Source organism: Rattus norvegicus, chromosome 2 (genome assembly GCF_021556685.1).
Source record: "Rattus norvegicus strain SHRSP/BbbUtx chromosome 2, alternate assembly SHRSP_T2T, whole genome shotgun sequence".
NCBI classification, from domain to species: domain Eukaryota; kingdom Metazoa; phylum Chordata; class Mammalia; order Rodentia; family Muridae; genus Rattus; species Rattus norvegicus.
The window spans coordinates 136773408-136797076 of NC_141535.1; the positions used below are offsets into that span (position 1 = coordinate 136773408).

The window sequence follows — 23669 nt, forward strand, 5'->3', positions numbered from 1 at the left end:
TAGTAGAAAAACGATTCATTAACGTTTGAAATATAAATAAAATATCCAATAAAAATGATTCATAATCTCATTATACCAAGAAATGTGTTAGAATATTTGTATTGCTTCATGTATTTTACTATGCATGGTTCACTAACACATTCTATCCCATTGAGTGGATATACATTTGTACCTTAATCCTTTCTCCTCCTCTACACAGTCCAGCCCTTTCAGGCTGCAGTAAGTGGCTCCAGCAGCTACCAGGCAGTACTTTGCTCACATCATCTTTTACTTTATAGCTAAACAAATAGAGGACAAGAATTTTGTTGAAGGTTCCTAAACTAAGATACCTCCTCTTTCCTTCCACTTAGCTGCCAAAATGATATATTATTTAGATTCTTCTAGTCAGAAACGAGCAATAGAGCTGGCAACAACACTTGATGGATCCCTCACCAACAGAAACCTTCAGGTAACAGAGCCTATTTATTTTGTTTTAAATCGTCTCTCTATAAGAAAAACTAACTACTTCTTACTAAGAACAATGAAATAATTTTTGTTCTTTATACATAATACTTCCCAAATCATTATCTGTGAGAAATTTCCCCTTAAACATTTTGAGGGTGTGTGTATGTGTGTCTGTATGCGCGCTCACACTTGTGCACAAGTATACCAGATTAGTTGGAACTCTGCTAATTTCATCTTTCTAACCTCAAAATTCCTTAATTTAAATTGGGGGTTAAATAACAGGGTTTAATTTTGTTGTTTTTTTGTTGGGATGCTCTTAGCCTTGACTGGACTAGAACTCACTATATAGACCAGGCTGGCCTTGAACTCATAAAGTCCTGCCTGCCTCTCTGGCTTATAAGTGCTGGGATTAAACATTAAACTGGCCCATTTCAGGGCCAGTATTTGGTTTTGCTGGCACATCGCTTTCTCAAAAGAAGGAAAGGAAGTAAAATGGCCTATCTGCTTAAATTGGCATTGACGATGTAATTTAATATTTATACTTAGGGCCAAGCTAGGCTAAGGTAAAGTCATTTCATAAGGTTGTGTGCTTCCTCAAAGTACTTCTTTAAAAAGAGTACTTTTTTTTTTTTTAAGATTTATTCATTTATTATATATAAGTACACTGTGGCTGTCTTCAGACACACCAGAAGAGGGCATCGGATCTCTTTACAGATGGTTGTGAGCCACCATGTGGTTGCTGGGAATTGAACTCAGGACCTCTGGAAGAGCAGTCGGTGCTCTTAACCGCTGAGCCATCTCTCCAGCCCAAAAGAGTACTTTTTAAAATGCATTATGTGTCTTATCGAATATCCATATACTTGTCTCTTTCTTTTTGGCATTTACCCTCCATTTATGAAGAAATGGTTGAATTGTGCCTTGAAGACCACCTTAATGAAATTTATAAGCTGGGGGAAATGCTCTGGTTTCCCTTAAAAATCTGTTTTATTCTTATTTTGGAAGTGGTTGGTGTTGAACTGTCTCATGGTGAGACCTGTTTTCTGCCGAGAGTTCTAACGTGACTTTTCTCTTCTGTAGACGTGCATGGAGGTGTTGGAAGCCTTGTGTGGTGGTAGCTTAGGAGACTGTAAAGAAGCTGCTGAAGCGTATAGAGTGAGTTGTCATAAGCTTTTCCCTTATGCTCTGGCTTTCATGCCTCCTGGATATGAAGAGGATATGAAGATCACAGTTAACGGAGATAGTTCTGCAGAAACGGAAGAACTGGCCAATGAAATTTGAACATCATTAAACAAGCAAACGGAATGACTTTGGACCATATCTAGTGTATAATATTTTTGTCACGCACCTGCTGCATTGCTCTTACTTACACAGAATGAGAGGAGTAAATGTTCTTGCCTTCAAATAGTCTTACGTTTTTTTATCCTGCTGAAAACTATATATAAAATATCTTAACATTACAGGATATAGGTTCAGTTTCTTAAAAAATTAAAAGCTGCTAAAATTGAGGGGTTTAAAAGAAAAAAAAATCCGTATCCTATTCCTACCTTCCCTTCCCATGTTTTTAACTAATTTATATACTCTGGAGGCTATAACAGCTAACATAGCAGGTGTGTGGCAGAAATATTACTTTAAATTTGTCTTGTGAGATTTTACTATATCTCAGACAGCATAAATGCTGTTTTAGCACTGGATTCTTTCACTGAGCACAAAGAGTTGTTGGGGCTTTAGCATCTGACTGATTTTGTTACGGGGTTGATTATTGACCATAGGAAGTATGCAATGTGAATCACTGTGTACAGAGCCATCTACAACAGATGCTTGACGTTGTAGATAACTTGGACACATAGCTACCAAGCAGATTAAATGAAACCTAGAAGGTGTTCAGTACGTGTGTTGTGTTTCCAAAATTCACTGTACATGATCAGTTTGGTGTTCTTGTACCACAGTTTTTAACCGAAGGAACCAGTTGGAACAATCTCAATTTAACTAAAACTTGAAGAACTAAAATAACAATGCAAAGCTTTAGCATTGTTTTGGCCAAACTTGTTAAAACTGTAATGCAAGAACCAAATGCACTGTGATGTGGCACCAACTAATTAGCAAGCATGACTTTTTCACCTGAGAGTGAAAAAAGGAAACTCTACCATGGCTTGAAGTTAAAGAGCAGAACTCCTGACTACCATTCTGATCAAGAGACTAATAGCTAAAAACCTCAGCAGGCCTTGTTCACGATATGCAGAAAAAGTGCTGCAGTTTAGATACCTCTGGAACTTTTCCACAGTGTCACAGGTTTGTAATACTTGAAGCCCTTCATTTCTAAGAATATATTTCTTGCTCAGTTGTTTCAGGCAAGCCCAAGACTTTGTAATTTTTAAAGGGCCCAAGATTTTTCTTTTCAATAACAGACCAGCTTCTTTTTCCTGCAGTTACAAATGTAATTTCTTTTTTGTTGTCAAACATAAGGTACCAAATATGATGCAATAAATTGTTTTGAAAAACAGTTGTGTGAATATTTCCACTAATCCGAGTTGGGCTTCTGTGAAATGCACAGGTGGAAACAGAGGTTGCAAGCCAGAGGCAATGAAATGCACTGTAGGGCTAGTATAGAGGGGAGCTTTTTAGAATGGGCTAAATGGTGGTGTCAGGGAAGTTCCAGAATTAAGTAGAATGCTGCTCCTTTGTTCAGATTTCACTGAGGGCTAGGATGGTGGCAGGTCCTATGAATGTAATTCATAATCTGAAAGGGAAACTAAACATGACCATTTTGATTGGGATAATGAGCCTTAAACATGTCAAACCTGGACACTGAGAACTAGCCTCAGGCTCAATATTTCTTTATGTTTGCAAGGTCTGAGCAATTAAGTTTAAGTATAATGAATTAAGTGTATATAAAATTGAACTTTTGTAGTATTTTAGTTATAGATAGTACATACACTAAAGGGAATTTTCAGAAGATGAGATCCATTTATTTCATAGTACATGATCTGCATTCCACGTCCCAGTCTAGCAGGTTAGTGATGCACAAGTACGTACAGTCTGAACTCCAGTGCTTTGCTTTAACAGGCCCTGTCTCAGGAACATCTTAACAGATGGCAAAAGAAAAGTGAGCAAACTTTAAAAATTTTTCTCCTATGAGTGGCAACTGAGGTTCCTTTTGTTTGGAAAGACACTAGTGGTATGTCCGCTACTAATTCAGTGTTGGAGGAGGCACCAGCCATATAGTAGGTGTGCGTGTGTGGATTTGTTTAAATTCTACTGTATATCACAATGAAATCCGTCTGTTTGTCTTGACAATGTTTAAATGATATAGATTGTCTTAGGATGAATAACCAGAAATACTCAGAACTCTGATGCCGATGCCACCCGAGAGGAGCCAAATTCCTGTCGTGTATATTGTATTCCAACCAATTTTACTGGAACTATTGAATAAATCTTTTATTTTCTTTCAGGTTTATTTGATAGTGGATACATTGTCTGGTATCACAGGACCTTGACTGGGTTCACCTAAAACATTGTACTTTACTCTGAGCATATCTATCAATTGGATCATTTCACATTTACCCCATTCATATTGAGTTAATTTCCAGTGATACTGTGGGGGAAAACAGGGTTAGATAAACAAGTTGGAAAAATGCAGTGTGATGTTGTAATCTAAACAAGTGCCTTATGTTTATTGCTAAGAACTGGTGTTATCAACCCTTTTAATGAGAAGGGGTCCTCGGCCTGTATTAATATAGGAAAGTAAAGATCCTTCTGTTTTTCTTCATATTCACTCACTGTTATTTCTCATTGAAAAGCTAAAATCTGACTAGCTTAGTTTACTTAGCTTTAATTAGATAGGTGAGTCATACATTTTCACCCTTTTTTCTGTATTTATTATGCACAACAATAAAATGATCTCTAATAGCATGACGAAAAGTAGTGCCGATGTTGCTGGGAAGGTTTCTGGGTCTTACTCGGCCCTGTGTTGTCACCATGATTGTACTGCATGCTCTATCCTGTCAGAGCTGTGAAATGAGAGCTGGGAATGTATGAAGAGCCATGGTCCAGGATCAGGTGGGTTGTGACGAACTCAAATCCTTTCTAATTAATTGGTAAGACTATTTCTGTTGCTGGGCATACCATCTATTTGGGGAAAGCTAAAAAGTAGAGTACTGAAAATACCAGGCATTTGTTATTTTAGATAACTACTGCCCCTGAATTCTGAAAATGGCGATATTAAGAGAATTCAGATCAACCTTTCTGATGGAGGAAGTCTTCCCTTTCTGCATCATGTTCCTGGTTTTTACAGAGAAGGATTCTTCATACCATTTTGCTATTGTCTAAGCTTTGCTGAACCCATTGTTAATCTAATACACAAACCCTATGAAATGGCTGGCTATGTTGTGCCATAGGAAGCAGAGATGGTCTCAGTTTTTGCTGGCTGAAAATTTAACAACTTGTAGCAATAAAACATTTTTGGAAAAGGTTATTTATCAAGTTTCACTTTTCCCTTCTGCAGCTATGAGATGGTTGTGGAAAATCTTTGTGGTGTGTAGATGGTTCTGAAGAATGCTGTACTTAATTAACAAAGGGTGTCTTTGATATATACACTCTAGTAGATGTAAAATGAGCCTACTTCCCTGAAGGAAAAAAAAAAAAAGCCAAGGATGCTGTGTGCGAGAGTGCATGCTTATTTCTCTAGTACTTGGGAGATGGAGTTGGGGACCGCTCTGGAAGGGCAAAGAAAGCAGGGACGAAAACTACAGGAGTCAAAACTCGGCCTCTTCTTTTATGCAGTGGGTTCTCAGGCAGCGTAATTTTGGCATAGTAGCTAGAAGAAAGAGAAGTTTGGTACTATATAAATTAGAATTTACTGATGTTATGATGTCTGTATTTTATGTACAAAACCAGATGACAGTCTTTGTTTAAAGGCTGCATGGCAAACTTAAGGATGCCACTAGCAGTGCAACAGACTATTCTGAGGTCTATGTCCCCTGCTGGCCTCCCAACACAGAGGTCAGCCTCCCTCTCCTGAGTGCTGGGATTAAACACATGTACCATGCCTATCTATGAAGACTTAAAAAAGAATTATGTGTAAGTCAGAGGAAAACTTACATGATCATACCTTCCACCTCCCACCTTTACCTATCCTTTACAAGGGAGTCAGGCTGCATGACACCCTCACCTGGTGAGACCCTTCACCCGCCCATAAGTGAGACCTTGGTCTGTAGTTTAAGAGCCTATATTTCATGCAGGTGGCATATTTCTACATGTTGGAAATCTCATTGTAAAGATGGTCTGGCCATGCTGAGGATAAACTTCCTTCTCACTTAGGAGTGAGATGGTTTTGAGAGTATTCTGGATCTCATGAGTGGCTTACCTCTCTTCTGTTTACCTGTGCATCACTGACACAGGGACTCTGCTCTCTGGTTCTCCATTGTTTGGTCCTGAATGAATTTACCACTTGTTTACTTTGCAATTGCAGGTTTTTCAGGACACACACATGGCTACATTATTTCAAACTGCTTTTCTTAGGAGCTCTACTTACCTGCTCTCAAGTAATCATATTGCTACTTTGTATCTTTCAAAATGATCAAGACACCATTCCAAGTAGCTGGTAACAAGACTATTCACCTGGGTTCTGGAATACCAAATACTAATAATTCTTACCTTCATTAATTTAGTTTTTTTAAAGTGACATCAATAGACATATTTAGGAGTATGAATTCAGCATAACTTGTTTAGAAATTCATTAAAAAGGACCTAAGAATAAGCCAACTGCTTTGGTTGTTTTCTGTTTTTATAGTTTAAAACAGTCCATTTTATAGTTTTAAATAGTCAATTGAACATAGCATTTTCTGTTTGACTGCTAGAATTTTTGTGATTAAAATGTCTAGTTTAACATAAAGTTACATGACTAATGTGTTGTCTTGTAAGTCTCCTCACTCCCACCCGAAGACAGTTTCTATGCATAGCCCTGGCCTGGAACTCACAGAGATCCATATGCCTCTGCTCCTTCAGTTCTGGGATTAAAGGTGTGCACCACCATGCCTGGCTGTAAGTCCATTTTTAATTTTTGAAAGTTCTATTCATTGTGTGTAAACTTGGAGGTCCAAGACAACTTGCCATAGTCAGTTCTACCATGTATGAGTCCCGGAATTTGAACTCAGACCATCAGGCTTGTGGCCAAGTGCCTTCACCCACGTAGTAAACCTATGCAGCCTTAGACAAGTATAAGAGCAATGCATAATAGATATTCAAGGTTTGTGTAAATATAATTGCACCCACAGAATGTAGGAAGTAGCAATAACTGAACTTAGGTCATCTGCACACTCGAGTTTCCTAATCCTTATTTATGACTATAGAAGATTCATCTTCTTGGTTCATCTGCTGGCCTTATATAATCATGTCAATATACCACAGGTAATCATTTATTGACATATTTTCCACATAATCTTTGCTCTTACATAGTTCATCAGAAATGGTCATGTCTTTGTAGGACACAGGTGGTGGAATTACCATCTCTTAATTTTCCCATTGCTGTGATACTGCTTGGCAGTGAATGGTTCATCTTGAAGCAGGCACTTTCCAGGTACTCCATACCTAGTGAAACTGACTAACTACAAAGACTGCCACTCAGTTTCTAATCCTTCAGAGAATATTAAGGGCTTTGGCGTCAGACATACTACATACCTAGATGTTTCTTTCAATAGCCCAACAGCTTTAGTCTTTACAAAGATAGAGTATGCAGGATTGTCTAGCTTCTCAACAGCATAGTGAGAGTCAGCAGCTCTAGTCCATAGTTGCGCTTTTCTCCATGGAGGAGACAAGTTTATTCCTTGAAATTGTGAGCCACCATGCAGTTGCTGGGAATTGAACTCTGGTCCCCTGGAAGAGCAGCCAGTGGTCTTAACCACTGAGTCCTCTCTCCAGCCCCAGTCCTTGAAATTGTAAACTCAGCACTGACCCTGTATTCAAGTTCCAGGCCCACTGGAAATGCGATTAATGATCAGCAGTTAGTATTAGTACTGACAGTGTCTAACCTACCCTGACCTTTTTTGAAATTCTAAGGTACAGTCAAAGTTAAGAGGCACTGTCTCAGGCATGATGGTGCACTCCTTTAATCCTTGTACTGGGGAGGCAGAAGCAAGGTGGATCTTGAGTTTGAAGATAGCCTACTCTTCAGAGTGAGTTCCAGGCCAGCCAGGTGTACATAGAGAAACCTTGTCTCTTAAAGCGACAACAAGAAAGTACGGAAGTACAGATTGTGACTTCTCTTAGGCTAAGTAAATGAGTCTAGAATTTTAACTCTGGTAAGAGCTTTCTGATTGATTTACCATCCACTATATACTTAAGTCATGTTTACTATACTGAGACACCAGTAGAGAACAAAGAAAAAGCCAGCCTGTTAATTTTATGTCATTGAAACAACTTTAAAATTTCCCTAGACAGTAGCACTTTTAAATGGACAAATGACAAATCCTTGGGCTTTTAAATACCAGTCCAGTACTTCTGAAAACAGTTGAATCTGACCATTTGTTTTCACTACCAGATTGCATTTACTTGTTAATAAATGAATCCCTGTTACGAGTCTTAGTTGTGCCAGGAATATTGGTAATGGAGCGTTTGGTAAAGGGGTGGACAGGCTTCAAAGTCGCCATGTAAACTTACCTGCTCAGGGTGTCGAACAAACATTCTGGGCAGGACTCTAAAATCTAGCTCCTATTTTTAGGTAATAAAAGATAATTTTGTCATCCAGCCTCAGTTGTGTCCAGGATGTTTTCTGCTGGTTAGTGGCTATTAAACAAGTAGCAGAATTGAAGCTATTCCTTGCCTCTCTAGAGTTTATATTACTCCTCACCGTGGTAACCTGGAGGTCTCCATTTTCAATTTGCCTTCACAGAGACTCAGCATTATTAAGGTTATTTTCTTTGATCTGTGACTCAATTGCCAAGTAATGACACAAACTAAAGGTTTAGTACCACAGCAATATAATGGAATTGATGCAGCAGCTTGCAGGTAAGTTAGAATTAGGTTACAGACTGACTCAGATGTCTCAGACACTTAAAAATTTCTAGGTCAAACAGATAAAACTTTTATCCTTTTTTATCACTGCAGCTCAATGTAGAGTCTACACCCACTTTAAATGAATGAGGTCATTCTCATCAGTACTGCTAGTTTTATTATTCCTGATCATCGCTTGCTATATGGCTCATTGGACCAATATTTTAGGAAATTGTTTATAATTCTTCCCTTGATACCCCTCAATTTTTAACTTTTATGAATTATATTTGTATACAAGAATGTTACTGGGCAGTTGTGTTGAATGCTTTTAATTCCAGCACTCTTTGAGTTCAAGGCCAACCTGATCTACAGAGTGAGCTCAAAGACAACCAGGGCCACACAGAGAAACTTGTCTTGAAACAAGCAAACAAAACCCAAACCACCACCAACAAAAAACCCCACAAGAATAAATAGGTATGGATAAATTGAACTATGTAAGGTTTTATAGTTAAAATGAGTAAATTAGCAGAACTGAAAAAAAAATTACCTTCCCTGGAGCTCTGGAAATGGCTTTCTTGGTAAAGTCTTGCCCTGAAAGCATGAGCATCTGTGTTCATACCTCTGCACCTACATAAAAACCAGGCTTATGGGGTTGGGGATTCAGCTCAGTGGTAGAGCACTTGCCTAGCAAGCGCAAGGCCCTGGGTTCGGTCCCCAGCTCTGGAAAAAAAAAAAAAAAAAACAGGCTAATAATTCCAGCATTTGTGAATCAGAGATAGGAGGATCCCTTGGGGTCTGCTGGCCAGATTGCCTGATTCAGTGAGAAAACTTGTCTTAAACACTAACTGGTTTAAAGCTGGTGAGGTAGTTGCACAAGAAAGCATCAGACATCAAAACTGATGATCTGGGACTTAAATGGTGGAAGGAATTCCATTGATATCCATATCCCTGTTGTGATGTGGCTGTTTACACACATCCACACAGAAATATAATTCAAAAAATAAGATGGGGACTGGAAAAGAAGATGGGCACTGGAGAGATGGCTCAGTGGTTAAGAATGCTGACTGCTCTTCCAGAGGTCCTGAGTTCAGTTCCAGCACTTGGGAGACAGCAGGTTTGCTCTACATAGCAAGTTCTAGGACAGACAGACCCCCCCCCCGAAAAAAAAAAGCCAATTGAGATTGATAGAGGATACATGACTGATCTCTTGTCATCCATCTGGGTACACACACGATACACACTCATCAACATGTATGTACATAGTCATTGCACATAGATTTAAGCAAGAAGGGAAAATGGAATGCAACCAATACAAAATTTCCCAGAAGGAATAATTTGTACCCAGTAAAATACATGAAGAAGAGGGGTTGTAAAGAGGACAGGTAGTTGCAACTAGAAGTATGAATAGAAGTTTGGTGGATAAATGATGTAGATTTCAGAGGATGCTCCTGAAAGTCTGGTGTCCCAACTCCATCTCCCAAAGGCTGGGATTAGAGTGTATCAACACACCCAGTTTTATGCAGCTCTGCAAACTGAACCCAGAGCTTTGCCTATAGTACATAGGGACATTCACAACTGAGCTACGACCCCAGCAGAAAATGTGTCTCAAGTTCTTTGACTTTTATATTTATTCAACTATAACGCGATAGTTGTAACTAAGTGTCTTTTAAAAATAACTACATCTGGCACTAGAGATCAAATGTGCTTCACACATGGTAAGCATGTGCTCTACTGTTGAGTTACACCTTTAGCTCCAGTATTACTTTTTAATTATATTTATGTTAATAAAGATGGCTTTGTGGAAAAGAGCATCCTCCCTGTGTAGCCACCGGAGGGCACCAGTGAATAGTTTAATAGCTATTCCCATCATCCTGTTTTGGAGAAATCTCTTTTCTACTATATTAGTCTACTTAGAAAAAAACAAGTTTAGTCATTCATAAGTATTATTCTAAGAGAATTGTTGACATTTTAAGGGTATTTAGTATTGGAGATCAAATGCAGGGCCTTGTTAGGCAAGTGATTTACTGCTGAGCTTTTATTTACGCACACATATTTATTTGACATTATGTGGACATAGTTGGTATACTGTTTGAGAGCAGATCCTGCTACATTCAGCAGGTTGATTTTGAGCTTGGGATCCTCCTGCCTTATCCTTCTGAGGACCTGGGATCATGGCTATGTGCCACCTTGCCTGGCTGACAAATGCTTTCCTTTCTTAACACAATGTATTGGACCCATGCTTTGTGCATGCCAATTATATGTTCTACCACTGTCTTGACATTTCTTACATGATTTTTAAAAACACTTGCTATTTATCTAGTTGCTTATCCCGGAGTGTTTCCAGAATGCCTAGCTTTTTTTTTTTTTTTTCCTTTTTTTTAAGAAAGGGCCTTTCTTCTTTAAAGTATAAACCAAGTTGTGTTTCACTATGTTTTTGTGTCTGAAAATCATTGCCACCTATACCAAAATGATTTTTTTTTTATGAAATCTGAAGTCATCCTATCAAATTTTGCACCCCAGTTTCCTCTCTAAATTCCATTTATTTGGCCAGGGATCAACAGCTTTCTTTCTGGGCTGTCTTTTCCAGGGATATTTGTATAGCAATCATCTTTGTATAGTGAAAATTGTTTTCTCTACTTGTTCTAGGGGGAAGTCTTATTTGGTCTCCAGGATGAGAAAAGGGACCATCACTCTTCTGGATGAAGCTGGACAGATTCAGTGGCCATTTATGAAATACCAGTTTCCTGCTGAGCATTTCCTGTAATGCTACCACTTACATGGGACAGACATCAGCTTGGCTTCACGGCATCACTTGAGGAATGGGGCATACACGCTGGCCTCAGCCACTTTGAGAAGTGCCCTTTCTATCTCACCTAGGGGTTTCATTGCCAGCTATTAACGGGCACTGGAACTTGCTGACTTACAACGTTAACATGTCAGGTCCTTCAGAGTTGACTCTAAAATGTCAACATGTAACCGTTAACATTATAAAGCCCAAGTAGGTCTCAAATTCACAATCCTCCTGACCCAGCCTTCTCAGTGCTGGGATTATAGGCATGTGGTATTACACTCAGCTTCAGTAGCACTTTTTTTTAACCCAATGGAAAAATTCAGTTAGCCATAGTGGTCACACCTATAACCTTAGTATTCAGGGGACTGAGACAGGATTCCCACAAGTTCAGAGTCAACCTAGGTACACAGTGAAGTTCTAGACCATCTGTAGCTACAATATGAAAATTCTGTTGGGGGCTGAATGGGAAAGAAGGGAATAAGGAGATGGCTCAGTGCTTAAAGTGTTTTCAGGGCAAGTAAGAGGTTCTAAATTTGGATCCCAGAACCCAGGGCAATGCTGAGCAGGCATGGAAGCCCTCCTGTAATTCCTACCTTGGAAAATTAGTTGGAATCCCCAGAGCAAGTTAGCTACCAAGACTAGCTCTATGGGGTGAACTCTGGGTTTGACTGAGAGATCCTGCCTCACGGAGATCGGGCTGTCCTGGAACTCTATGAAGATGAAGAGAATTAACTCAGAAGATGAAGGAACTCAGAGATTTAAGAGGCCTGTGTTGCTCAAACCAGCCGAAGACAATTTTTCGTTTTTACAAAACAAACTGAGCTGGGCGTGTTAGTGCACACTTTTCATAGCAGCAATGTGGAGGTAGAGGTCAGGGGCAGGAGCTGAGCAGCCTCTCACTGTCCTGCCCTCGCCGTTCCGCCCCGCTCCCCACTGGAGGAAGCGGTGAGCAACGGAGATACGCAGACCCCAGGTCCAAGCCCCCCCAATCCCCGGCCGCGATCCGGCGGCCACGACGACACTGCGCAGCCGCCTCTCGCGAGACGGTAGCCGGGCCGCACCTCCTTCCTCTCTGGTGTCTCTCTCCCCGCCCCCAAGAGCTGCGCCGCTTCCTCCAGAGCTTGGGAACCTGGGACGTGGCGAGGCGGTCCAAGGTTGGAGCGCCGCACACAGAGGTCCCTCAGGCGGACCTTCTGCGCCGCAGTCCAGTCAGGGATCGCCGACGCATCTTTCCAGGTACACTGCGCCGGCAGGCAGAGATCTACTGCGCACGCGCCGGGGCCTTAGTGGGGCGCCACACCTGGGTGGGCAAGAGCTGCTCGCGCACGCGCGCTGTGGTGCCTGCGGGCTGTGGGGAGCTGGGCGTTGTGTATCACTGCCAGGGAGCGCTGTCGCTGGCGTGGCGCCATTCCCGCGGCTTCTCTGCTCCGGCTCAGCTCCGGGCGGGGCGGGAGGATGGCTTCGGAGATGGAGTCGTCGCTGGAGGTCAGCTTCTCATCCAGCTGTGCAGTGTCAGGGGCATCTGGATGTTTGCCTCCCGCCCGCTCCCGCATCTTCAAGATCATAGTAATCGGTGACTCGAACGTGGGCAAGACGTGCCTGACTTACCGCTTCTGCGCCGGCCGCTTCCCCGACCGCACCGAGGCCACGATCGGGGTGGACTTCCGAGAGCGAGCCGTGGATATCGATGGAGAACGCATTAAGGTGAGCGGATGGGGCGGAGGCGCTGTCTCTACCGAGGGCCACCCCTTCTTGGCAGGTGTCCGGACCGCACCCAGGGTCTAGGCAAGTGTGTGCGCTCCTTGGGAAAGTGTGTTTGTATATATCAAACTTCTGAGGCAGTGTTCCCCGACCTCTAATGTGCATCAGGTTTACCTGGGACATCTTGTTTTTCAAAAAAGCATGTTATGATTTGATAAGCTCCCCTGTAACGCACATGCAATGAGTCTGTGGACCACACTTTTGAGTATCAAGGGTGTTAGGGGGTGGTCATCTCCCGCTCCCGTTGCTTGGGTGAGAGTTAAGGGCTGGGAGTTGCATGACCTAAAGAAACCCAGAAATTTCTCAAGCACAGAAAACTCCGTTATAAGTTGGGTATGGGAGCACACTCCATAAATCTCAGCACTCAGCGGCAGAAGCAGGCGGACCTCACAGAGACTAGGATCTCTGTGATTTTGAGGTCAGCGTGGTCTACATAATTAGTTCCAGGATAGCCAGGGCTCTGTTACACAGAGAAACCCTGTCTCAAACAAACAAACAAACAAACAAACAAGCCCCAAACACCCAAATTTAAAAACAAAACAAAAACCTCCGTTATTTCTAGGAATTCATTTGAGCATTGCACAAATGCAAAGTATTGTGGAAATAAAACCTGTTGCCAAGCGCAAGGCCCTGGGTTCGATCTCCAGCTCCGAAAAAAAGAATAGAAAAAAAAAACACACAAAAAAAAACCCAAAAACCTGTTGCCTTTGAGGCGTTTTTGGTATGATAAGCAGTTTATCTAGGAAAAAATTTATTTCCTCATCAAGGCATTTATGTGTGATGGTTCTTAAGTGGTTTGCCAAACTCATATCTCTTGATACAAGAACAGACAGTCTCCCAGGTGGCTTCTGTGACTCAGACTCTGTAATCACCATAGGGAAGTCCAAGGCAGCCAGGTTGGGATTCTGAAGGGTTGGGGTCCTCTACTGCAGAATAAAGAGCCTTGACAAGTCAGGGGCCTCCTGATGTTGTCAACCTTGACACTTCATTGCAAAACCACTAAAGGTCACTTAATACTACTCCTTAAAACATGTGAAATGGAGGTGGGGGGAGTACCCATGCCTTTAACTCTAGCACTCTGGGAGATAGAGGCAAGTTGATTTCTGTGAGTTCAAGGTCAGCTTGGTGTGTGTGTGTGTGTGTGTGTGTGTGTGTGTGTGTGTGTGTGTGTGTGTGTAGTTCTAGGAGAGCCAGGGGGACTACAGTGAGACCCTGTCTCAAACATAACCCCCCCCCCCCCCCCAGATGAAACCCGGGACTCCTGACTTCCTTAAGCAACTGATTTTACTCTGATTTACATTGCAGTCTTCTATGTCAGTCTACTTGGAGCAGGTTTGGTTTGCTCTTCAATAAAGGGCAAATCATCTGAATTAAGAGAGCAACCCTTCTCTGGGCCCCTTTGCTTTTAAATTTGCCTTTATTTTATGTGTGTGGATGCACAGATGTGCATGAGCATGTGTGTATGTGAGTGAGGTAAATCTAGGCTCTAGAAGTTGATGTCAGGTGCTTAGGTGCTCTCTTACATTTTGAGGTAGTCTCTCAGTGAATCTGGAACCCACTGATTCCATGAGACTGACTGACTAGGAAGCCCTTCTCCAGGGCTGGGATTGCATTGTACAGGTGCTGAGGGTTCAAATTTACTTTGGCAAGCAGTTTGTTGACTGATCATGTCCCCAGCCCCATAAACATTAATCTTCATCTTCTTCAGGTCACCAGCGTGGTCATTTGGCTACACTATGGTATAAAGACAGTAAAGGGAGACTCATGGGAATGGGGTGCAGCTCAGCAGCAGGGTGCTTCCCAGGATGCACCAGGCCCCATGTTCGATTCCAGCAGAAGCTGAGGAAAGAGTCATTTGTGTACGTGGCAGTAAGAGGTGGTTGAGTAGAAGGTGACTTTCTCTGTTAAAAGGAATAGAGGGGGCTGGAGAGATGGCTCAGCAGTTAAGAGCACTGAGTGCTCTTCCAGAGGTCCTGAGTTCAGTTCCCAGCAACCACATGGTGGCTCACAACCATCTGTAATGGGATCTGATGCCCTCTTCTGGTGTGTCTGAAGACAGCTGCAGTGTACTCACATACATCAAATAAATAATTTTTTTTTTTAAAAAGTAAAATGGTTAGGTATATGTCTTAAGGTTTACTACTGCTGCAACAAAACACCATGACCAGAAAGCAATTTCGGGGTGGGGGGGAGGAAGGGAAGGAACCCAGAGGCAGGAGCTGATGCAGATGGGTGCTGCTTACAGGCCTGGTTCCCCTGGCTTGCTCAGCCTGCTTCACTGTAGAACCCAGGAGTCCCAGCACCGCCCACAATCTGCTGGGCCCTCCTGCACTGATCACCAATTGAGAAAATGCCTTACAGCTGGATGTCTTGGAGGCCCTTTTCTCAGCTCCTCTTTGATGACTCTACCTTGTGTCGAGTCGACACAGCCCAGCCAGTACAGCAGAGGAGCCTGTGGAAGCAGGAAAGCTTCTGGTGTGTGCTTTTGGGGTAAGCAGTTATGGGGAAAGTTGCCCAGACTTTGGAGTCCAACCAACCAAGACACAAGTGTGAGCCAATGACGCTGTGGCTTGAGAATGTCTCCCAATTTCAGGTGTTGAAATATAATCCCCACGCTCCTAGCTAATGAAACTCGGAGGTCGGACATTTGGGAGGTGACTGGGTCTTCAGACTTATGGATGGGCTAATTCCTTCACAGATTAATTAGGCTAATCTGTTGGCTGGTTAAGGGATTAGCTCATAGAGTAGTGAATTAATCTCATTTATGGATTAATGAGTTATTAGGTGTGCTTGCCCACCTATAAAGCTGTGAACCAAATAAACCTCTATTCTCTAAGGTATATGGGCTGTGTACCCGACTTTTTATTTTGTTTTTGCTTTTCAGAGATATTTATATATATATATATATTTTTTTTTTACAAGAGCACAAATCTACTTTTATTTATTTACTCTCCATTAGTTTAGATCCAGGAGGGGTACAGCATCACACGGATTCTGTGTCCAATGGCCTTTGCAGGAAGGTTGCTTCAGAATTTGGCACAAACCATGCCACTGTTTCCATGGGCCCGAGTTACTTTTCCCCAGATCACTCTGGTTTTGTTTGGTTTGCCTCCAGGAGTCACTGTATTGTTTTTTGCTTTGTACACATAAGCACACCTCTTGCCTAAGTAGATCTCAGTTTCATCTCAGGCATAAACACCTTCAATTTTAAGAAGAGCCGTGTGCTCTCTTTGGTTCCTGAGGCCTCGCTTGTAGCCAGCAAAAATGGCCTTGCACCACAGCCTTCCAGACATACTTGTTTTTTTTTTAGAAGTCCTGTTCCCAGCAGGCCTCCAAGTTGCCAAGATGGCGGAAAGAGGAAGGCAAACCCCGCTTAAATTTTTAATTAATTAACTAACTGACTAATTAATTAATTTAGAGACTGTCTTCCTGTGTAGCCCTGGCTATCCTGAAACCCTCTTTGCACCACGACCGGCCTCTAACTCACTGAAATCCATCTACTTCTCCCTTTAATCCCAGCACTTGGGAGACAGAGGTAGAAGGATCTCTGAGTTTGAGGCCAGCCTGGTCTTCCTAGTGCAGTGGTTCTCTGCCTGAGGGTCACAATCCATTTGGGGTTGAGGAATCCTTTCACAGGGGTCACCTAAGAGCATCAGGTACAATTCATAACAGTAGCAACATTACAGTTAAGTAGCAATGAAAATATTTTATGGTTATGTGTCACCACAACATGAAGAACTGTGTTAAAAGGTTACAGCATTAGGAAGGTTGAGGATCACTGACATAGTGAGTTCCAGGACATCCAGGACTGTACAGAAACCCTCTCTTGAACAACTAAAAAAAAAGGAAGAGGAGAAGGTGATGGTGGTAGTGGTGAGGGGGTATTAGGAATAGTCCCTTACACCTAGGATCCGATTTTAAGTCAGTCATTGGCTTAGAATAAAGGATGTACTTTCTTTTTTGGAAAAAAAAAACCCTCATAAGGTTATGGTTCCAGGACTGGATGCCGTGGGGTCCATCTTCAGTCCCAGCACTCAGGAAGTAGAGGCAGGCACATCTGAGATTGAGGTCAGCCTGATCTACATGGCAAGTTCCAGGCCATCCAGGAAACAGTGAGACCCTGTCTCCTCAAACGCACGAGCGCACGCGCGCGCGCACACACACACACACACACACACACACACACACACAGAGTTTATGTACATTTGTGTGTGTGTGTGTGGACACATTCATGCATGTGTGAGTAGAGGCCAGAGGTTGATCTTAGATGACTCCCTCAATTGCTCTCCACTGCTGTAGTTTTTGAGACAGGGCCTTTCTGAAGGTGGGACTTATCTCCCCAACCTAACCTTGAACTCATGAACCTCCTGTTTTTACCCGTAGGTGCTGGGATTACAGGTACACACACATGGTTACAGCACTGGGGATTGAGTCCAAGGCTGTGGACATGCTGGGCGAGCACTGTGGTCTAAACTCCCCTCTCGTCCTTGTGTGTATAGAGTCTTTGTGAAACCTCTCCTAAGCAGGGTCTGATCAGGCCTCTGTTCTCAGCATTCAGGAAGCATAGGTAGGTAGATGTGAGTCATCGGCCTGCCAGAGTTACATAATGTGAGGCTGAGCCAGGAGGACAGCCTTGAGGTGAAGGCTTGCCTGACTGTTAGTGAATTGAGGGCCTCTTTGTCTTAAAAAAAGAGCCAGGCATGATAGCACACCTTTAATCCAGCCCTGAGAGATCAGTCTGAAAAAGAAGTCAGGCTATGCTGCTGGGCAGTTGAACTGTGTGACAGCCACCACCAGTGTGGTAGCCTTTAAGAGTTGTCTTCAGGGGTTGGGGATTTAGCTCAGTGGTAGAGCACTTAACCTAGCAAGCGCAAGGCCCTGGGTTCGGTCCCCAGCTCCGAAAAAAAGAAAAAAAAAAAAAAAAGAGTTGTCTTCAATTCCACACCAGGCAGAGCTTAGTGAGAGCCTGTCTAAACACACACACGAAGAAAGGAACCAGAACTCCACTAAGTCTGTATTTCCTAATTGATTTCTGAGTGCTAGATATCTCTCTCTCTCTCTCTCTCTCTATATATATATATATATGTATATATGTATATATATATATATACACACACACACACACACACACACATATATTTATATATATATATATATATCTGAAAGAGAAAATCTTGTTCACAGAATTTTGGCAGCTGAATAAAACTTAATTCCTTAAATACAAATGCATTTGACTTTCAGATTGGCTCTCCCGGTCTTAATCCACGTGCTTCTTCCTGCTGTCTGGCTGTTCGCCTCTCAGCAGTCATGTCGCCGTGGCAGATACTTGAGATAGCCTGATATTTGGAGATTTAATCAGTGTTCCATCATCGATCTGCATCACTACTTAAACGTATAAGACAGAGGCTCCTGTTTAGAAAGGGAAAAGTGAGGTTTGGCCATGTTAAAGACAGGATAGTAATTTTAACTAAGGAGAAACAATCGATACCTTTTTCCCTTAGATCAAGTATTTAAAGAGTAATAATTGATAAAATAGGTATTTTATTAAACACAAAGAATGAAAACGTGGTATATAGCAAACAGAGTCAAATGCTCTATTGGTTTTTTTTTTATGTGACATGCAATCTAAGAATAGTTTTGTGTTATTTTCTGTGCCAGGGGTTGAACCCAAGGCTTCTTCATACCCTCTGCTCAAGCAGTGCTCTTATCACTAAGCTCTACTCCAGCCCTGTTTTTATCATGATAAATGGAAATTACATAAAACTCAGAATCTGCCAGGTCGTCCCGCTGTGATCTTTACCTTTTACATCCTAATTCAGCTAGCTTCATTGTGCAGTTTTTCCTGTTACTCCCATCGTCGAAACCCTAGCTGGAAGACTTCTCTTAAGCCCCTCTCTGAGGGGATAGAGGTCTAGAAAGCTCAGTGATGGAGTGCGTGTCTGGCATGTTCGGGGTGATGGGTTTCCTTCTTAGTACTGGGGAAAATCCAAACCTGCTTTGAACTTTGATAGCAGCTCAGCTCTCATTTACAAACAGCTCACACAGCGTCCCTTGTCTGATGCTCGATGCCCTCTCCCTTCAGTCATCCTAGAGTTCAAGGTTCAAATCATTCTCTGGTTTCCCGCTGCTGGCTTGGAATGTCTCTCCTGTATTTCTCTGCAAGATTGTTACTCAGTGTCTCTTTCTTGGGGATCCCACCCATTTTGCTTCTGTGTAAACCCCCTTAGCCCTTCATCAAACCATCATCTCATTGTATTATACATCTCTCTTCCTGTCAGGGTGGGTCAGGGAAGGATTGGGTCTGGTAACTGATAGTCCCTCCCCCCCCCCCATCTGTGTAGCTGTGGGTAGGAGCTCAGAGCCAAGGGTTCAGTTGTTCAGACAGGTCAGTTGGTAGGTTACCCTGGAAACCCCAAATTCAAATGACTTAATAAAAAAAAAAAAGGCAATGAAAAGAAAGGTGGTTTTGAAGCTAAAGCCAAAGGCCATGAAAGAGGCCACAGTGGTCACGGTGACCGGAGGTCATTCAGTAGCGGAGGTCACAAGAGTCAGTGAAGCGTCCACCTTTGAAGCAGGTTTTCATTTACTTCATTTTATGTGCCATTTGTGTGCCTGGTACCCAGAGGAGGATGCTGGTTCCCCTAACTAGAGTTACCGACTGTTGAGAACCGATATTAGTTCTCTACAAGAGCAGCAAATGCTCTTATCCGCCGAGCTGTCTCTCCAGCCTCTCAATCTTTAAACTTAGAGTAGAGCATTGCTCAGTCAGTCGCACAGGCTTGTCTCAAACTCTAGATACTCTAACCCCATCTCCAGAGCAATAGAATTACACTCAGCGATATGCCAGGTGCAACGCCGGGTTGTATTATTCTGAGATGCTTTAATTTAAATGGCACAGTGTGTGTGTGTGTGTGTGTGTGTGTGTGTGTGTGTGTGTGTATGTACATGTATGTGTGTCCCCTTCAGTAATCTTTAAAAATATTTTTAAAGACCATACCTGTTCAGGTTTATAATCTATATTTAGTAGTCACATTGTGACTAGACTAGAATCATGAAGTCTAAACCCTGCAGGTAACACAGAAAAGACAAACTAGACAGTGGGGAGGAGTTGGGGAGCAGGAATAGTGGCTAAGCTAAGCTCTGTGTGTGTCACTGGACTGAGCTTGTCAGCTTTGCTTTGTTTTCCCCTGCAGATCCAGTTGTGGGACACTGCGGGACAAGAGCGGTTCAGGAAGAGCATGGTCCAGCACTACTACAGGAACGTGCATGCTGTGGTCTTTGTGTATGACATGACCAACATGGCCAGCTTCCACAGCCTGCCATCTTGGATAGAGGAATGCAAACAGCATTTGCTGGCAAATGACATACCTCGAATTCTGGTGGGAAATAAATGTGACTTGAGAAGTGCCATTCAGGTGCCCACAGACTTGGCACAAAAGTTTGCTGACACACACAGTATGCCTTTGTTTGAGACCTCTGCTAAAAACCCCAATGATAATGACCACGTAGAAGCTATATTTATGACGTTGGCTCATAAACTAAAGAGCCACAAACCATTGATGCTCAGCCAGCTGCCCGATAACAGAATCAGCCTGAAACCTGAGACAAAACCTGCGGTGACGTGCTGGTGCTAAGTTGTAGGCGTAGCCATCACCGGCTGACTTACCTGAAGAGAAGCTTGTGAAGTGTGACAGTGATTAAGTTCCTCAGAGTAAATCTTAAATGTAATGGATCATCCTGCTGTTACCATTGTTCCGATGCCTTTTGTATTTTGCATCCTCTTAATCAAGTTTGTCACTGAGACAACACATGGAGAGAGCCGCTCAACAGCTGGAACAAAAAGGGAAGCAAAGGCAGGATGACCAGAGCCATCTTTCCAGTTCCAGCCAGATGAAGCAACATCAAGTGAGCATGGTGGAACTTCAAGGGTCAGTCTTGCTCCACTCTGTGTTCCTGGGACAGCAAAAGACATGCTGTGCAGTGCACACGTGCTGACCGGTGCACACGTGCTGAGCAGAGCTGGAGCGAGCAGCACGTTAATAGGGTGCTTTATTTTACTCTGTGTCTTTAAGCACTAAAAGCTAATCAAAAGAATTCAAGCGGTTGTAACAGGAGTTTATTTTAGCTGTGACATTTAGTTAAAATATCAAATGTCTACAAAGCTAGTTTCTGGTACCCCTTGTCCTCTGTTCACAGATGGCTGGGTGACTCGGAGCTGGTATCAGTCAACATCCATTTGGCTGGGGGCTCTACATGTGTTCCTGTTGGATGAGTTTTGTTTTTAAATGCCTGAATTTTATGACCTTGGTATAAAAATTGGTAAACAAACTGTTACTTGGTATCAAAATGAGTTAAATATTGAAAAATATCTTACCTGTCTCTCAATGATGAAAGAAATAGTTTAGAAAGATTATTTTTTTCGCCCTAAGTACTTGTAGTTTGAATTTAAGACTTTGCACAAAGGAAATAGCACGCTTACATATGAAGATGTTAGCAGAGTGGTGCGTAAGCCACGCTCAGCCTGAGTTGCACATCCTTGTTGTGACAGCTTGCAACCCTTGGCAATTTTAGAGGAAATGAAGCCAAAATATGTTTTACTTAAATATTTTCGTAATGTGGGAAACAAACATAATCCAACCTAGTTTTAGATTTTGTTTCATTTATTCTGAAGGTCTCAACTGGACAATTCAGTTATGAAAGCAAAATTTTTCTATTTAATAAACTAAGTAAAAGTAACTTAAGGGATAATTGTAAAATTTAAATATTAATTCAGTAAATACAATGAAATAAAGATTAGCGCCTAGATTGGCTTTCTTTGCAGTTAGAAAGATCCTCCTTCCTCCCTCCCTCCCTCCTTCCCTCCCTTCCTTCCTGACTTTTTAAATACAAGGCCTCACTTCGTAGGCCCGACTGGCCTGGGACCAGGGTGGTCACAGACTTAGCCATACCAACCTGCCCCATCTTCCAAGGGCTGGGCATGAGAGCCCCTGTCACCAGGACTGGTCCAATACATTTTCCTTAATCGTACTAGAATTAAAGATTAAAGATTCTTTTGTCCGAATGAATGCTGACTTGTGAACTACTTCCTAGTGAAAGCCGGCTGTGGTGACAGGCGGCTGAGGATGTCTCCACAGAGGAGCGTCTGTCTGTTCACTGTTCTTCAGCGCTCTCTCTGTACACGGGGAGGCCGCTATGTTTTCCTAGCATACCTATGGCTTTCTTCCTGCTGTTTCAAGATTGTTTTCTCAATACTGTTAATTAATAATTTTCTTTTTAAAGTAACTTTTTTTAATGAGCATTCTTTACATAATTTTTTCATTTTAGTATTTATTAATCAAAACATATTTGTATCTCATTTGTAACGACCTACCACTTTAGTGTTTTTTATTTTAAACAGATACATATCAGGTGAGCAAGGATAATGTCTTTCGACGTAGTCCAAAGTGTCTGTAAAGCACTTTATTGACTGTTGACCAAAACGACGGTGAGCTGACATCCAGTTTTTTTTTTTAAGGACAAATCACACATTTTGTACATCTGGGAATTTATTTTGGCTGACATTTAATTGGAAGTCTCAGATGTTTTAGAAAAAAGATCTTAATTTGCAGACAGCAAAGCAAACTCCTTTGGCATCCGCTGTGGTTGGCTCCAGACAGCTTGATGACAGTGTAAGGTCTTTGACGTTTTCTCAGCCAGGTTAGTAGCTTTGCTGCGAAACAGTCACTCTTGATATTTCTCCCACAATGTACAATAAATCATCTTTTCCATGAGCAATGGTATTCCTTTCTTTTGTTTACTGGGTTGAATATAAAATTAAAGAACATACCTCCTCCTGACTACTGTGCTTTTCAGGAAATATGTACAACCTGCAGTTCATTCACTTGAAAATCCAAAACACGATCTTTATTCCATTCAGAATCTTGCAGATTTTGGATTGAAGGTTTTTGGATTAGGAATTCTCAACCAGTGAAGTTGATACAGATGACTAAAACCAAACCCAAAGTCTAAAACATAAGGGATTCTCAAGAATACTCAGTGCAGACATCGCATGCTCTAAAGATGCCAGTGTGGATTTAGCAGCGTGAATAGAGGTAACTAGAGGTGGAGAAGGAAGAGTGTGTCAGGTACAAGACTGCAACCTGGACGCTCTGGACAGTGCAGAGGTGGCTAATAGTCAGTTTGTGTTTTCTAAGTTACTCGAGTTCAGCTGCTAACTTGCATCCAGACATAGCTGTCTTAATCAGATACTGGGTTCACCAACTGGCCATATCCAGATACACAAACAGATGTGTATTCAGGAGCGAGCCTGTGGAACCCAGAAGAGGGCATCAGATCCCCTGGAGCTGTATTATAGGTGGTTTCGAGGTACCTGACATGGGTGTTGGGAACTTGGGTCCTCTTTGCTGAAACTGGCACATGCTACTTCACTTGGTTTATTGAAATAATCTTGTCTGTTCAATGTTTGCCAAATTCCTACTATGTGTTGTCCCCCAGTGGTCGTAGGCTGTGGAATTGTATAAACAAATTGGACTGTCTTTGAAGGGCTTAGAATGTAGGTCAGGGCCTGGAGAAATGGCTCAGTGGTTAATGGTGCTGCTTCTTCCAGAGGACCCAAGTTAAGTTCCCAGCACTGATTTTGGGTGCCTCACAGCCACATGTAACGATAGCTCTGGGCCATCTGTTGCCC

General features: G+C 42.3%; 2 protein-coding genes and 1 pseudogene across 2 annotated transcripts in view; 2 read left to right on the forward strand and 1 right to left on the reverse strand.

Moving 5' to 3' along the window:
• The window catches only part of Naa15 (N(alpha)-acetyltransferase 15, NatA auxiliary subunit), a 62731-nt gene extending 57819 nt beyond the window's left edge, over nt 1-4912 (forward strand). Inside the window, exons 19-20 of the mRNA NM_001107674.1 lie at nt 351-448; nt 1522-4912. Of these exons, the coding sequence (NP_001101144.1) occupies nt 351-448; nt 1522-1722 (299 nt within the window). The 3' untranslated portion in view covers nt 1723-4912. The remainder of the gene's footprint in view (nt 1-350; nt 449-1521) is intronic.
• A 7359-nt stretch (nt 4913-12271) lies between these two features.
• Nucleotides 12272-22877, forward strand: Rab33b (RAB33B, member RAS oncogene family). The gene is made up of 2 exons (NM_001108944.1): nt 12272-12925; nt 20176-22877. Exons 1-2 carry the CDS (start codon nt 12677-12679, stop codon nt 20614-20616), a joined length of 690 nt encoding a protein of 229 aa, NP_001102414.1. The 5' UTR covers nt 12272-12676; the 3' UTR covers nt 20617-22877.
• On the reverse strand, nt 15913-16282 carry LOC108350008 (60S ribosomal protein L35a pseudogene; annotated as a pseudogene).
• Nucleotides 22878-23669: the final 792 nt, after the last annotated feature.